This window comes from Macrotis lagotis, chromosome 1 (assembly GCF_037893015.1).
Source record: "Macrotis lagotis isolate mMagLag1 chromosome 1, bilby.v1.9.chrom.fasta, whole genome shotgun sequence".
NCBI classification, from domain to species: Eukaryota; Metazoa; Chordata; class Mammalia; order Peramelemorphia; family Peramelidae; genus Macrotis; species Macrotis lagotis.
The window spans coordinates 816,571,506-816,587,261 of NC_133658.1; the positions used below are offsets into that span (position 1 = coordinate 816,571,506).

At 37.2% G+C, this 15,756-nt stretch overlaps 1 protein-coding gene across 2 annotated transcripts in view; it reads right to left on the reverse strand.

The window, feature by feature from the left end:
* The window catches only part of ME3 (malic enzyme 3), a 324,153-nt gene that overhangs the window by 81,711 nt on the left and 226,686 nt on the right, over window positions 1–15,756 (reverse strand). For both annotated transcript variants that reach the window (XM_074217063.1, XM_074217064.1), the window contains exon 6: window positions 2,033–2,136. In XM_074217063.1, coding sequence (XP_074073164.1) covers window positions 2,033–2,136 — 104 coding nt within the window. The remainder of the gene's footprint in view (window positions 1–2,032; window positions 2,137–15,756) is intronic.

Consider the following 15,756-nt stretch of genomic DNA (forward strand, 5'->3'; position numbering starts at 1 on the left):
TAAATGGGAAGAAGTAGCATGTTGAACTAGAAAAAAACATAGGATTTTATGACAGAAAGAGATGGAAGGCTTTCATTTGAGTCCTGACTTTGCCACTTACTAGCTGAGATCACTTCACTTCTAAATCTGTTTCCTCTATTATAAAACATAAACATGATCAATAATAATTGTTTCATGAGTAGCATGAAATCTTGGCTTTTCTTGGAATTAGGAAAACCTTATTTTGGATCCTTCTTCATACATACATACTGGCTTTATAGCCTTGGGTAAGTCACTTAACTTTTGTGTGTCAGATAACTCTTAAAGACTGTAACTTGGAAGAGTTAAGGATCTGCATTGGTAGAAGTACCCTACACTTTTAAAAGCCCACAACCAGAAAAAATACAAACTTGTGTTTATTATCATATTGAGTTGCTGTGAATGAAATGGTATGTGTAAAGAGCTTTATGAAAATGCAAATGAAAGCTATAATTACAAGATCTAGGAAAAAATAGGGTATGCTTATAAGGCTAGGGCACCGAAGATAAACTTTAACTCCATTAACATTTTGACTGGGACTTAACTTTTTAGGGACAGAGGAAAAAAAAAACCTTTAACTCCATTTCCTGGTTTTGTGTAACTATTGACCTATTCTGGGATTGGGGGGGTCCTCATCAGGGTTCCTTATTGGAATGACAAGTTGGGCTTTGAGGGATGCTGGGAAAACAGGACAATTTTCAGCTGGGGGCATGCCATGGGTCAGGGTAGGGGAGCCCTCAAACTGGTTGAATGATTCAGACTGAACTGCCCTGGGGGTCCAGGGGACAGAGCCAGCATTTTGGCTGGTTGGAGAAGGTGGCATGCTAAGGAGGTGGCAATGAAAACTGACAGGTGTGGCTGGTGCCTGTCAAAGAAAAGGCTTTAGGAAGGAGAGGCTGGAGGAAGAAGCTAATTCCCATCACTCAAGGGCCTCCTTTCAATGCAAAGAGCCAGGCAAGAAAAAACATTTGAGGGACAACACCTCATAAATTTTGCAAATCAAGAGCCAGGGTGGCTGCACATTAATATCACCTGGTCTTTGGGCAGAGGTGGAAAATGCATGTTAATGTACCAGGACTCTTTCCAAAGCCATTTAGTCTAGAGGATACATTTTCTTTTTTCTCCTCCTCCCAATAGCATTATTCACCTCCCTATATTTTAGAGGAGACTGGATAGGGGAGAATAATTTCTAATTTTCCAAGAACCTGAAAGACTGTCATAGAAAAGAGGGATTAAGTCTCCAAGCAGTGAGTAGAAGATTCAAAGAGGCAATATTGACTTGAAGTAAATCTTATCAGTGGAAATTATCTAGAAATATAGATTGGGTTAATCTCAGGAGGTGTGTTTTTTCCCCCATAATCACTGGAAAGCTAAACAAAGGTCCTAGATACACTTACCAGATACATTGTGAAAGAAAGCCTTACTTAGATAGGGTTGAGATAGATGGCTAATGGAGAATTTTCCAACTCTGAGTGAGAATCTATGATTTACACATGCTCCAGAGCCCAGACTGACTACAGGTGGGGTAGTTTCCTTTCAGAAAGCAGGTTGCCTAAACTGAGACTTGAAGCTCTTAAACCAGAGTCCATGAACTTATAAAAAATACATTGATAATTGGATTTCAATAGAATTGGTTTCTTTTGTAATCTTTGTATCTTATTCCACACATATACAAATATTCTGAAAAAGGGTCCATGGGCTTCACCAATCCGGGTTCATGACATAAAAGTGGTGAGGAATTCCTTCTCCAGACAGAGGAGCCCCCCCCACACATCCTAGAGCCATTATCTACTAATGGCTTCTATCTCACCTAGACTTTTGCAGTGAACAAGCACATTTGGCAACAACTCAGAGTCAATATTTAATTTCTAGACCACCCTGAGGCCAGCACTTAGGGGTTTTGCTTGTATATTGGTCTCAACCACTGTTGACATTAGCTCTTGATTATATCTTAAAAGGAGAACACCCATCATGTTCCATTTCAAAAATGAGGTTAAAAAAGAGGCCAGCTTACTTGTTAGTCACTGCTTGCATGAACTCATCGATCAACTCATCATACTCTTTCCCACGTACACGTTTGTGCTTCAGTCCAATATACAGAGGGTCTTTCAGCAGGGCCTGAAACAGACAGAATTCTGTTTTCAGTGAACACTTCAGATAGGCATTATTATAACCTGGGAAGGGTCTATCCATTCCTAGTTCCATCTAGTGTGGTCCTTTCCACCTGAAGATACTTTGGATACTCAATTAGAAGCTGAGTAATTGATTGGGTGATTATTATGGAGTAGGAAGATGGTGGGAAAATGAGTTAGTAAGAAGTAAGGTAAGTAAGAAGAGGACTTTAATTTTAAAAGTGATTTAAGGGTCCTTTATTCACCAAACTGGCCCCAGCTTAGCCAAGGTTTTACCATATCTCTAACCCATTGAATTCATTTTAGTCCTCTTTGTTGAGAACACCAACAAGAAATTCAAGCCAAGTACCATCAACTGTTCATAGGTTTATGAGGGATCACAGATTTAGAGCTGCAAGGGATCTCAAAGGCCAGTTTTATTCCTTCATTTTTAAAAATGAGGAAACTGAGGCCCAGGGAGTTAAGTAAAGTGATACAAGTCACACAAGATCCAAGGTGGGACTTAAACTCAGATCCAAGGTGAGATTTAAACTCAGACTCTCGGACTTCAGAAACAGTGCTTTTCCATGACAACATCATGCCTCCTATGGCATGAAATAAATTGAGTTGTTTTAGTCAGAGAACTTTAGGATTTAGACTTGGAAGAGATTTAGGAGACTATATATGGTCCAACCTTCCTATTTTCTAGTTTAGAAAGCTGAGTCTCAGACCAATGAAGTGACTTGACCAAAATTACACAGGTAGAAATAAACCTCCCACCAAAAGCCACTCAGTTCATACCACCAGGCAGGTTCCAGAGAAAGGCTATACCTTAGCAAGATAAAGTATAGACTGACAGTTTATACCAAAGAAACAAAAGAGGAAGATCATTACTTTTGCCTCTTTAGCAAATGTCATTGCCTGGCTGAGATTTCAAGTAGTACCTGTTAAATCTGTGATTGGTCATGCTATGGAACTGGTTGTTGGTTGACCTAGAGAGGTCAGAGGATGCTGGAGTTGGAAGACTAGGTGGTTATCAGATCCATCCCATGCTAGAAAAGGAATGCTCTTTTAAAATATAACCACAAGGGATCACCTAGCCTCTGAAGAACTCAAACAAGGGGAACTTCTGAACCACAGTCATTGTTTCATATGTGAAATGAGAGAACTCGTCAGAAAGCAATATTACAAATACTGTGTGACTAACCCAGAGTACAGTGGGATAAGCATGTCACTTGATTATGTATTTATTTATGCATGTATTTAGAACTACAGCCTTTCTTTGAAAGTCTTATCATACTCTTGATTCATCAAACTTTCTGTTGATTAAATATCATTGACTTGCAATATCACCTTCCAGGCCATTATGAGGGCACCAAGTACTTTGGGCAAGGAGAATAATGGAGCAGGACTATCAAATAGAAGTGTGAAACTCAAACAGAAACACCAAGGCAACCTGTTAGAGAAGAAAGGATTCTAGAGAGGAGTAAGAAAAAATGTGAATTTGAGGCCTGACTCTGACATTCACTTTTTAGATGATTAAGAGCAAACCATTTCACATTTCCTACCCTCAGTCTCTTCTTCTGTAAAAGGGATGAAGGCAATAATATTAATTAATATATTGTATTAAGAGTAAAATTCATTAAAATCCTTAAGGTACTCTAGAAAGAAGCTGTTATTATCATTATTATTATTGTTATTTGACAGTTTTCCTGATTGTTCATCTCTGTCTTTACTCTGCTTGGCTCTGTCCCTGATTGTTCATTTCAAGAGTACTATGATTTTTCTTTTCTTTTTTTTCTGGCCCATCACTACTTCCTTCTTCATTAAATTCCTAAAAGATAGAATACAAAGGATATTTTTAACCAGCTCACTGATCTCTATTACTTTCCACAAGGTCTCTTCTGAAAGAGTTTAATGGGACCATCTGGTATCATCCTGCAACTCCTGTCCCTTCTTGTCCCCATTCTGCAAATGAGCTGAGAAGGAAAGCTCCATCCCACCCCTCTCCCATTCTCCAGGGTAACAGTCTGAATTCCAGATTCAAACACTTAGAGAAGTGAGAAGGGAACCTGCTTTGTACCTAAAGAGAAGATGAATGGGTGCTGGCAGTGAGGTTCACATCAGATCCTTTCTAAAGATAGCATATATGCCAGTCTATTCATCCATTCATTCATTCATTTATTCAGCAAATATTTAACTGCCTACTGGGTGCACAGCTATTTTTGAGGTGTTTAGAAAAAAGATGTCCAAATTTATGATTGACATGCATCTTTTCCCCATTTTTTACAGTATAAGACATAGATAATTATAATTTTAATATTACATGACAAATACTTTAGAGAGACACAAAACAAAGATATAAACATCTGAAGAGAAATGAGAAATTCAAAAAAACTTTAATTTTGGCATGTTGAGTTTGAGGTTACCAAAAGGACATTTAAGGTGAAGCAGTTGGAGAACTGGGTCTGGAACCCAAATGGACTCACAAGCTAGGGATCTATAATTTTCTAAATGGTTTTATTTAATCAACTTCCTCTTTGCTACTAGGTCCCTTTGAAAAACTATTTTGATCTGGGGTGAGCCAAGGGAAAAAAGAAAGTTGATGAAGATAAAATCCTTGGAGGCTAGGACTAGAGACAAAAGTAGCAACAATGATAAGTTCTCTTAATAACTCTGGGGTGAGCAGCTTCATTAGAAAACCTCAGGTAAAACTGATTCTGAAATCAGGTTACTGTCTTGGGTCATTTCTTTTTCAGAGTAGGATGGGCAGGGTACAAGAGATATCCATACCTCTTTCCATTGTTTTAACTGTTTCTTTTTCTTTACCTCCCCCCTTCTTTTCACTGAATATTAGAGATGAGAGAAAACTTAGAGACATTTTATTACAATTTCCGCATTTGACATTTGAGGTAACTGAGATAGAGGATAATTCAATGACATGCCAAGATCTCAGAGCTAATAAGTTACCAAAATCAAGGTTAAAACCCAGGTCATCTAATTTCCAGTGGTTATCTTTAAAATGACATCTTTGCACAGTCCCTTTTCCCCTAAATATTCCATATATAGTACCCCAGAATGTACACCATTCCTTTGCTACCACAAAAAAAATTGCAATAAATATTTAAGAGGATAAGGGACTAGTTGAGATGTCATTTTAAAGATGACCACTGAGTTTGAGGTATTGGAAGGCTATTCAGATGAAGCAGTTGGAGAAGTAGAGCCACAACACCTTTGTTCAGGTAATTTATAAGGGCTGTCACTTGGAGGACAAATTAGACTTTTTTTTTTCTTAGTCCCAGAAAGTAGATCTAGAAGCTGTGGATGGAAGCAGCAGATTTCAGAAGGATATAAAGAAAAACTTCACAACTGAATCTGTCCAAAACTGGAATGAATCGCCTCACCAGACAGTGGATTCCCTAACACATAAGTTTGAAAGGGAGAGGTTGGAAAACAGTAATATGTAGAGGAGAAAGCAGCTCAGAACAGATGGTCTCTAAAGTCCTTTCTATCTCTTGGATTCTATAATTTTAATATAAAGGTAAAAGACACAGTTCCTATAATCAAAAAGTTTGTATTCTAGGAAAGAAAGGCACATATAGAGAACTGGAACTGAGACTTGACTTTCGATTTCATTGATATAAGAATCTCCTGGATGAGGAAATTTCCTCTCCTGATATTTGTCAGCATCTTCTCTGTAATCATAGTGTCAAGAAGTTGCTTATAGCACTGAGAAACCCCGGTTCCCAGGGTTTGACAGTCAGTGTGTGTGTCAGAATCAAGATTTGAACCCACATCTTCCTGGTTTTGAGGCCTGCTTTTCAATAAAGTACACTGACAATAGTATAAAAATTAGCCTATGATAAATGCATAGAGAAATTGTTAGGAAATCTTTCCTTTTAACAAGTCTAAATTTCCTCTTTGAAATTCTACCCATATGTTCCTAGTTCTACCTTCTGGAATGAAGAAGTAGAAATATAATTTCTTTTTAATATGATAATCTTTCAAGCCCTTGAAAGCAGTCATCATATTCTCCAATCCACATCTTCTTTTTCTAGGCTACACAATCTCACTTCCTTCAACCAATCATCATATAGCATAAATTCAAAGTTTTATACTCCACAGATGACCTTCAACTCACCAATACCTTTCCCAACATGTGGTTCCCAGAATTGAACACAACATTCCAGATATGATTTGACAAAACCGACTTATTCCTGGGAACCATAACTCTCTGAATGCCCCCTAAAGTCACATTAGATTTTTTAATCCCCTAGATCTTTTTTGGATAAAAATGTTGTAATAACCTTCTTTTCTTCAACTTGTACTTGAGAAATTTTTTTTTAACTTCCCATGTAAAATTTTACATTTTTCTCCTCTCATTATTTTGGACTTATGTTTTAGTCCTTTAATATTTTTTAAATTCTTACTGTCCTACAGTGTGCTAGCTATCCCTAAAAGCTTAGTGGTCCATACAAATACATATGATATAGACATATATCTAAGCCATTGATTTAAAAAACAACACAGGTCCTTTGGAGAAATAACTTATAACTTTACATTGAACCATTAATGGCAACTCTTTGGGTCTGGTCATTCAACCAGTTCCAAATTCATCTAATATACCTGGTCCACATCTCTCCACATTTTCTACAATATTAGAATGAAATAATCTATTAAGTAGATTAATAGTTATCTACTTATTTCTTTCCTCTTTTAGTTTATTAACTTCATCTAAAAATGAAATAGTCTGGAATGATTTGTTCTGATTGATGTCATACTGGCTCATTGTGATCACCAATTCCCTTTCAAGTTGATTACTAACCACTCTTTTCATAGTACATTCTCCATTTTCCCTAGTAATAAATTTCATTAGTCTATTATTTATAGACTTTGTTCTCTTCCTTAAAAAATCAGAACATTTGTCCTCCAATTTTATTATAGTACCTCTCCTGTACTCCATGACCTTTTTTTTTTTTTTTTTTTTTTTTAAGGTTTTTGCAAGGCAAACGGGGTTAAGTGGCTTGCCCAAGGCCACACAGCTAGGTAATTATTAAGTGTCTGAGACCGGATTTGAACCCAGGTACTCCTGACTCCAAGGCCGGTGCTTTATCCACTACGCCACCTAGCCACCCTCCATGACCTTTCAAAGACTATTGAGAGCACATTAGCAATCACATAGACATATTCTATAAGTACTTGAAGAGGCGATCTATCCAAGCCACATTAATTTAATTCAATGAGTGTTGATAGTTACTTCTTCCTATTTCATTAATTACCTTGAGAAGCAAAATTAAATTGAACATGATCTGTTTTCTCTTTGTTGACAGTTATCATTGCACCATCCACCCCAAGCAGCAATCCTATCCCTCTTTAAATATGAGTAAAAAGATTTAAAAAAAAATCCTCATTAGCTTTTCTTACTAAACTAATTTATTCTGTTTGCCCACTTTTCTTATGGGATTGTCCAATTATGGGATTTTCCATTTGAAATCTGTTAACTTCCCTTGCTTCCCTCTTCGTAGATGTATTTTCAAAATATGTTAGTTGGTGAATTCCTTGTATATCTACACTCATTTCTTTTGATAATTAACTTTTTTTTCATCTTCATTGTTTTTCTTTGTGCTTAGTGTTTTCAGGATCTTATTCTTAAGGACTTCCATCCCTTCAGTCCCACTTTCCCATATGGAATTTTAATCCATATCTTCCTATCAATAATTTGAAACCTACCCTTCCCAAATCTAGAGTGCATATATAAAGTATTCTTGGCTTTTATGTTCTTCTTTAGCATAAACTATAAGATGGAGGAGTTACTTCCTGATTTTCAACAATTTAGGCAGGAACATTTTCACCAGATCTTTTTAGGTACATTACAAACTGGACAGGAGACAATCCTTTTATTTTAAACCATGGTTTAGAAGTCTAAATTCTACTGTCAACTACCATCTTATTAACTAGCTATTCCCTCTAAGGTCTTTAGCTTCTTGCCCAAGACTTCATGATCTTTAATAAGGTTCCTCTGGCAGTATCATTTACACCCATGTGAATCATAGGAAGCAAGTAATATACATTTTGAAAAGTCTTGGGAAGTTCTCTGTCTCTGCCATAAGGTTGGGAAAGACTGTATACCTTTCTATTGTTATCAGGTTGGCAAACAGTTGTTTCAGAATCCCTTAACAGGAAGATGCCAGTCCCAATACTCTCTCTCCTTCTTCGGGCCTTTAATAGATAAGCTCTCCCCTGAAAACACCACATCAATGTTCCTGGAAGGGTAAGCAGTTTCTTCCTTAGTGTGTAGTTCACTTCTCTTTGAAAAGACTCTCATAATTTTTTATTAGCTCCAAGTGTTCAGTGGTCTCTTTCCCCTTCTCTGTGTAAAATTTTCCCACCCTTCAAACCTCCCAATATATCAAAATTCACTTCTTCTTTGGTTTATTTTTCTTTATTTTTTAATATAAAAGCCCTTCTTTCATTGTTTTCAGCAACACTTTATTGTTCTTCATTATCTGGATAGTAGAAAGGTATTACTCAGGGAGTTCAATTTATTAAATTGGGAGGGAGGGAAACCAACTTGAACTTTGGATAAAGTTAATCATTTTATTTTTTCCCCCTCCTTTTATGTACTCACTCACCTATTGTAATAGGAACTGTACATCAGAAATGTATAATGAAAAGAGGGCCATCAGGGTCAGGTTAAAAGTCTGGGGACATGGTAAGGGTCACATGTCACATCTGTAATCCTCTGGTCTGTAAGAATTAGACCCAAGAAGCAATAAGACAAAACAGGTTAACAGAAGACTTAGTTATAAATAAAAGCAACTTTAGAATGGATACTATACTCTACCTCTGCAATCATCATCCAATGAATCTCTTTCTTCTATTTTTCTCTTTCATAGCTACTATTCATAGTTTCTCCAATGAATTGTTGTAGTCATCTGATGGAGATGTTAGCTGAGACTTCTTATTCATGGAATTATGGAGCAAAGAGGATTGAAAATATTACTGCTCTTTTGTAAAACTAGCCTGTGAAACATGCCTCTGAGTTTAATTGACACATTTTTCAGCTCAAGGATTATTTAATTTTAATTTTTTTTGACAGATATCAAGAACTTGCTATTCTTTATTTACACCTTTCTCCTCTTCCACTTAGAGAAAGTCCTTTCAATCTATAATCACAGGGAGATTAAAAGCCCTGAATTCTGTTAGATCTCATTATTTCCCAAGCAGGGTAAGAGGTGTGGTTGGCAAACCTTGCCCTGGATTCCTGTCACTATGACAAATCCCTCTCTCCCTTAGAGCTACGTGGCATCAATTTTGATAGGCAATATAGCAATGCAGAAAGAATAACAGACCTGGAGGCAGGAGACTGAGATCTACCACTGAGATTACCTGGAAATTTCCTTGTCTATAGAATGAAGGGATGATTTACTTTAACCATGGGATTATATTACTTCCCTATTTAATAAATTTCAGTGGTTCCTATTGCCTCTAGGATAAAACATAAATCATGTTTGACTTTTTAAAGCCCTTCACAACTTGGTCTCAATGTGTTCTCCAGTCTCATCATAAATTATTTCTCTTCCCGTATGCTTTAGTTTATATGAATCAACCTTCTCTCTATGCCTCATATATGACACCCATTCTTTTGTTTATGTGCCTTCTTTGAACTGGCTGCTTCTTATGCTTCAATTGTATTCCTCAACTGAAGATTAAAGAATAGCACCTTGTATTTAATTACCTTATATTTACCCTCTCTGTATGTATATATATACACTTTGCTCCAAATGGAAAATAAACTCCTAAAGGATCATTTAAATTTTTCTATTTGTATCCACAAATGTCTAGCACAGTGTCTATGACATATTTGGCATGCAATAAAAACCTATTGATTGAATGACTGATTGATGAGATAAAATTATATACAGAAAGAGTCAGAGTCCACTACAGTGCTGGGAGACAGTAGAATTAGGTTTAAAAAGTTCCTTTTGGTTGGTTGATTTTATGAGTTTAAAAATCACATACCTAATTAGTGGCAAAGTTAGAATTCAAGCTCAGGTCTTGACTCACAGTCCAGGGATCTTATTTCTCTCCCTTATGATCTTTAATTCAAAGCCAAATCCATCCAATCCCCCCAAAATTTTATTAAGCACCCATTATTGTGGAAGGAACTTAGCTAAGTGCTGGAGAAAAGTCTATGACTGAAATTGTAATTTATACCTGCTTTTGAAAAGGAGGTCAACTGCAACCTTCTGCAACAGGGTTCAGAAAACATCAAGCATCCCACTCCCAGTCCCTCCTCCCCAACTTCACCAGATTTCTTGGATTTCTTTCAGGATTGTTTCCTTAAAATTTTTCTTGGCAAACCAAAATGGTTCCCCCCAACTCCCCTTTACCTCACTCACCAGATCAGAGTGTGGTAGATTTGTGGATTCAAGTTGGAAAACAAATAGACTTTCTGGTCTAGAAAAATATTTATTGAACATAGCAACAGGCATATCAACATTTTCTCATTTGGATAGAATCTTAGATCCAGAGATCACTGTGCATGAATAGACCATAGCTCATATAGTGGACACAGGGATAGGATTTTTTTAGGGCAACTTCTTTCACCACCTTCAATATGACATTTAGAACTTAGTTGTTTATCTCTCCTCCACCCCAAACTCAGTTAAATTCTAGGGTAAAGGAATTCTGGGAAAGACTTTTATGAACAAAATTTATTGGGAGTAGAACTGGCAAAAGATATTGGGGAAGTAATCACTGGTGGTTAATATTGGGAATGTATTGGAATTAGGAATTGAGCTGACAGCATTAAAAAAAACCCCACAGACCTTCTGGGTTGCTACCAGAGGATGCAAAATGAAAGAGATAATCAGCAGAAGTCTGGGAACCTGACCTGCTAGCACAAATATCAGTTGTCATTACATGCACAGTATAATTTCATGTAGAACTTTGTCTGGGATAGGTGTTGGGCCCTTTGCATTTGCAAGGATCTACTAGAGAGATTCTTCACTCATGATTTTAATTATGGAATTTTTGATTTTTAGAATTCTCTAGAGAAAAGTTGCTAATTTTTTTCTTTTTATTTCAGGATAAAAATGCATTGGCAGTTTAGTCTCTCTAGTTCCTCTGCTTCTTGAAAAACAAGCCTGTCTCTTAGGATAATCAGTAGTTTTTCCACCTCCTTTGCTTCTTTGGAAATCTTATGTATATGAGTGAGCAGATACTGTCAACCGCATAAATTTAGATTCATAGGCAGAATTCATTGCCTTGTTGGCTGCTTCATGGACAATTTTGGTTTGTTTACAAGAATCTAAAGCCTATTTGCATCCTTTTTAACTTTTCAAAGTCTCAGACTTTGAAGACTCTGCAGATCTTCAATTTTTACTGAAATCTCACTTGGGTATCCTCCCTATCATCTAGCTTCTCTCCTTAGCAAGAAATTTTCTTGCAAATTCATTGCAAGATTTCAGTGCATATATCTGCAAATAACTGGAGAGATACAAGGATATCTGTTTTGACAGATGTTACCATTTCACAAAACCTCACACAGTTAAGACAGATTCAATAAAAATGCGATATATCTTGAACATTATCTTTACTACCTACAATTATAGAGCCTCTATAGAAGTGTTGAACATAATAGCCCAATGTGTAATTCAAGGCAGGGAACTGGAGGGATGAGGATGGGGAGCAGGAGAAAGAAAGAGATCTGACAAAGTGTTCTAGGAAAAGTTGAGAAAAGAGAAAAACATGAACAATTTTTCTTTTAGGAAAAGTGAGATGGAGTTGGAAAAAACTTTACAAGAGAGGTGGCTCTGAAACTGAACCTTGAAAAAAAGAAAGAAGAGAGTGCATTCTAGTGTGGAGAAGACTTGTATGAAATAACAAAAGTAAGAGATTGAAAGTTGAGTTTGGGGAATAACTAATAAATCCACATTGCTAAAATTCTGTTTATATATTTAGCACAGGTCTATTAACACTAAGGGTCCTGAATGTCATTACTATTATTAGCATAAGATTCCATGTATGTGACTTCGCTGGTATAAGGAATTCCTAGTTGAAGACAATCTCTTTACCAATGCAAGTTGGCACCTTTTCTGCAACTTACAGAGAATTGTCTGAGGCACTGAGAAGTTAAGAGACTTGCCCCAGGGACAGCATATGTCAGAGTTGGAGTTTGAACCTAGGTGTTCCTATTTTTGAAGCTAGTTCTCTATCCACAATACCACACTCACTGTCTCTCTATGATTATCATTATATGAACTTGAAATTAGTGATAGATTTTGCATCTACTTGAGAATCAATCTTTGGAAAAGTTCATTACCAAAAGTTGACTCTAAGTAATGAATTATTAGGCTAGAGTAATTTATAAAAAACTCTTTGGAGCCTAGAGCGGAAGGATTGAAACTGAGTTGATAAAGGAAAAACATCATAGATGAGCCTACTGATGTTTACAGAAAATAAAATGACATATTCATGGTTACAAGTCTGATAAATATTAGAGTTAGACTTTTGGAATCCAAACATGACCTTTCCTCTCTAGCACCATATTGAGTTTGACTGTTGTATCCCTTGTTGAGGGTCTAGGTTAGCTTCAGGATTTTGTCTGGTAGTCACCCAAACTTCCATAGTCTATGAAGAGCACTATAACCATGGGTTTCTTCCATTCTTCAGCAAGAAGTCATGGTGTGGGTAGCAGGGAATGACTTCAGAAGACAAAGGAAAGAAGAAAAGTAGGAAGTAGGAAAGTAGCAATATGTAGGAAAAATAAAACAAAGGACTGGACATATAGGACACTATGACTGATATGGTTCCCTGGGGAGGGCCAGGTGAGCCAGAGGCCGGATATTTTGAAGGACTGAAGTGAGTAATCAGGGAAGGACTCCTTTCCTTTCAACCCTTTGCCTCAGGAACTTAGTCATGAAACATTCTAGTGGGAAATCCCTTTTTCACAGGGTCATTGCCCCATATATTTATTATTTTTTACCTTCTATGGTTTGGCAAGTAAAATGGACTCAGAATTTCAGGGCTGTTTTTCCTCAAACAGGAAACCTTTATGGGATTTTTTCCTATGACTTTTGGCTGGGTTGTCCTCTTGTTACCTTATGAAACTTTATGGAAGCAGGCATACAGTCAGGTTATTATAATGCTAAAAAAAAAAGACAAACCACATATATACAATAGATACTGCCACAGACAGAATGCTCATGGGGTAGAAATTCCAAGGTCAAATTTTCTCAGTGATAGGGATTTTAGGAAGGCAATTTAATTCAATTCAACAGACTTTTATTAAACATGTTAAACACAATGCCTAACATAGTACTTATTTAATATATGTTTATTGACTGACTTTGTTCAAAACTGTTTATGCATATTATATTTGTATATCCTGAGAAAAAAGAAAGAAGGAAAGGAAGAAAGAAAGGAAGATAAGAAAGAAAGAGAAGGAAGAAGGGAGGAAGGAAAGAAGAAAGGAAGGAGAAAAAGAGTCTCTGATTCCAAGCTAGTACTCTCTTACCTTCCTTTCTGATCCTTAATTTCCTCACCTATAAAATGAAGTTAAAAGTAGCTGTAGAACTTACCTCACAGAATTACTATGGTGATCAAATGAGGAAATGCATGTAAGAAACGATCTAAATGTCAATTATTATTATTATTAAATGATACCAACAGCCTTAGAGTGGTGGTAGAGGGAAAAAGGTCAAGATTCTTAGCATAAAATACTCCATTGATTTAAAACCAATATACCTAAAACCAACTAGTCTTAAAAGCAAAATGAAACATGTATATATACACATGTCCGCACTCACACCCCAATTCTCAAGCATTTTCAGAAAGAACATAGTTATAGTCTGGGAAAGAAAGTTCATATTCTAAAAATTAGACCTTCAACCATACATAGGATTCCAACATTATCATTATTCCTTCTCCACCCTTATGCTTGCCCTTATTTTCCCTTCTCATTTTAAATTTGATGCTTAAGAGATGGCAGAACTGGGGCTCTGGCTTTACTCATCAGAGAAGCTAGCCAGTTGCTCTATCCCATTTCTTACTTGTCTGCTCGATTTCCCCAAGAAGCTCATTTTTGGGAAAACCTTATCATGCTGTAAGATCCCATCAGCCTGGTCCCATCAGCTTTAATTCTCCACCTCATCATCACCTTCTACCTTTTTGACTGAAGGATGGAGCCAGGAATTCTGAAATTTCCACTGAAGGAAGGAACTCAGTTTGGAACCTCTCATTTCTCACCAAGCTGCTCTCCTATGAGACTTCTCTGAGTTTTCCCACCTTCCCTTCCTCACACCCTCTGATTTTCAGTCCTCTTTTCCCTTTTGTATGTTCTCTCTCTGTCACACACAAACACACAAAAACCTCCTCTCCTCCCCTCCTCCCACTAGACTATGAGCTCCTGGGGGCCGGGACTGTCTTTTGCCTCTTTCTGTATCCCCAGCAGAACCCTAATAAATGTTTATGGATTGATCATCTTATGAGTTAGGTATAAAGGAAGGAGAAGGGGATTTTTAAAAAAATAAATGTAGATCATAAATCCTAGGATTTAGAGTTGGATAAGCCTTGGAGAGATCATTTACAACATTTTTCTCATTTTACAGGTGAGGAAACTGAGACACAAATGTCTTGCTCAAGGTAGCAGATCCAGAATTCCAAGCCAAGGTTTCTGACTACAAATTCAGTGCTCTTTCCATAGATTGTTCCAGCTGGAAGGGACTTCATAGATGTCCATTTTCATATCCAATATGCTCTTATTAGGTGCTTATTTTTAGCCCAGGGGGCTGAACACAACCTGTTTATCTGTCTAGTGAGAAACCAAAAGACCCAGAGAGACACAATAGTTAATGTAACATCCTCCAGCTATGTAGTAGCCAAGCCAGGGAAAGAACCTAGGACTCCTAATTCCCTGCTTAGAAATTTTCTGCCAAATACACTGCCTCCCCTAGATCCTTAGCAATGAAAACCCAATTGTTCTGTCTTCTATTCTATTGCTAAAGTCTAAATGTCTTTAACTCTTAACCCACAGTGGTCAGTTCCAAGTTGTGCCCCCCCCCGGCCCTGAATTTCTCTATTTTTAAAAAAATGGGGAGTCATTGGACCCCAGTTGCTGAGTCCTTCAATGTAGCTGGCCATATTCAGAGATGTGGTATTTTTTATTGAAAAAATATCCCTGCAGATGTCTTTATTGGCAAGGAATAGAAGGCTAAATATCATCTTTTCTGAGTCAGAGTCATAGGGACGGAAACTGCTAACAGATGCAAAGCCATGGCTTGTCTAGAACTGAAGGCAGCCAGCTTTAGGACAGATGCCTGAAGTTAATTCAGCCCAAACCACCTGGAAACCTTTACAGCTGCCACACCACCAACTCCAAACATCCCTCCTGTGAACGTATTAGTTTCCTCACCCTGACCACAGGAAAGCAGGTCTGCAACATGCCAGGCTGAGGTTTTTTTTTGGGGGGGGGGGGGATTTTGGTCCCTTCTTGGTTTTTTTATTGTGTGCCAGTTCTTTAGCTCCCATGACCAGATTGTTGAATTCACTTTGTTAAAGGGACCATATTAGCCTTAGATCTAAAATGCTGGAATTTAAGCAGCATTAGAAGGGCCCCTCTACC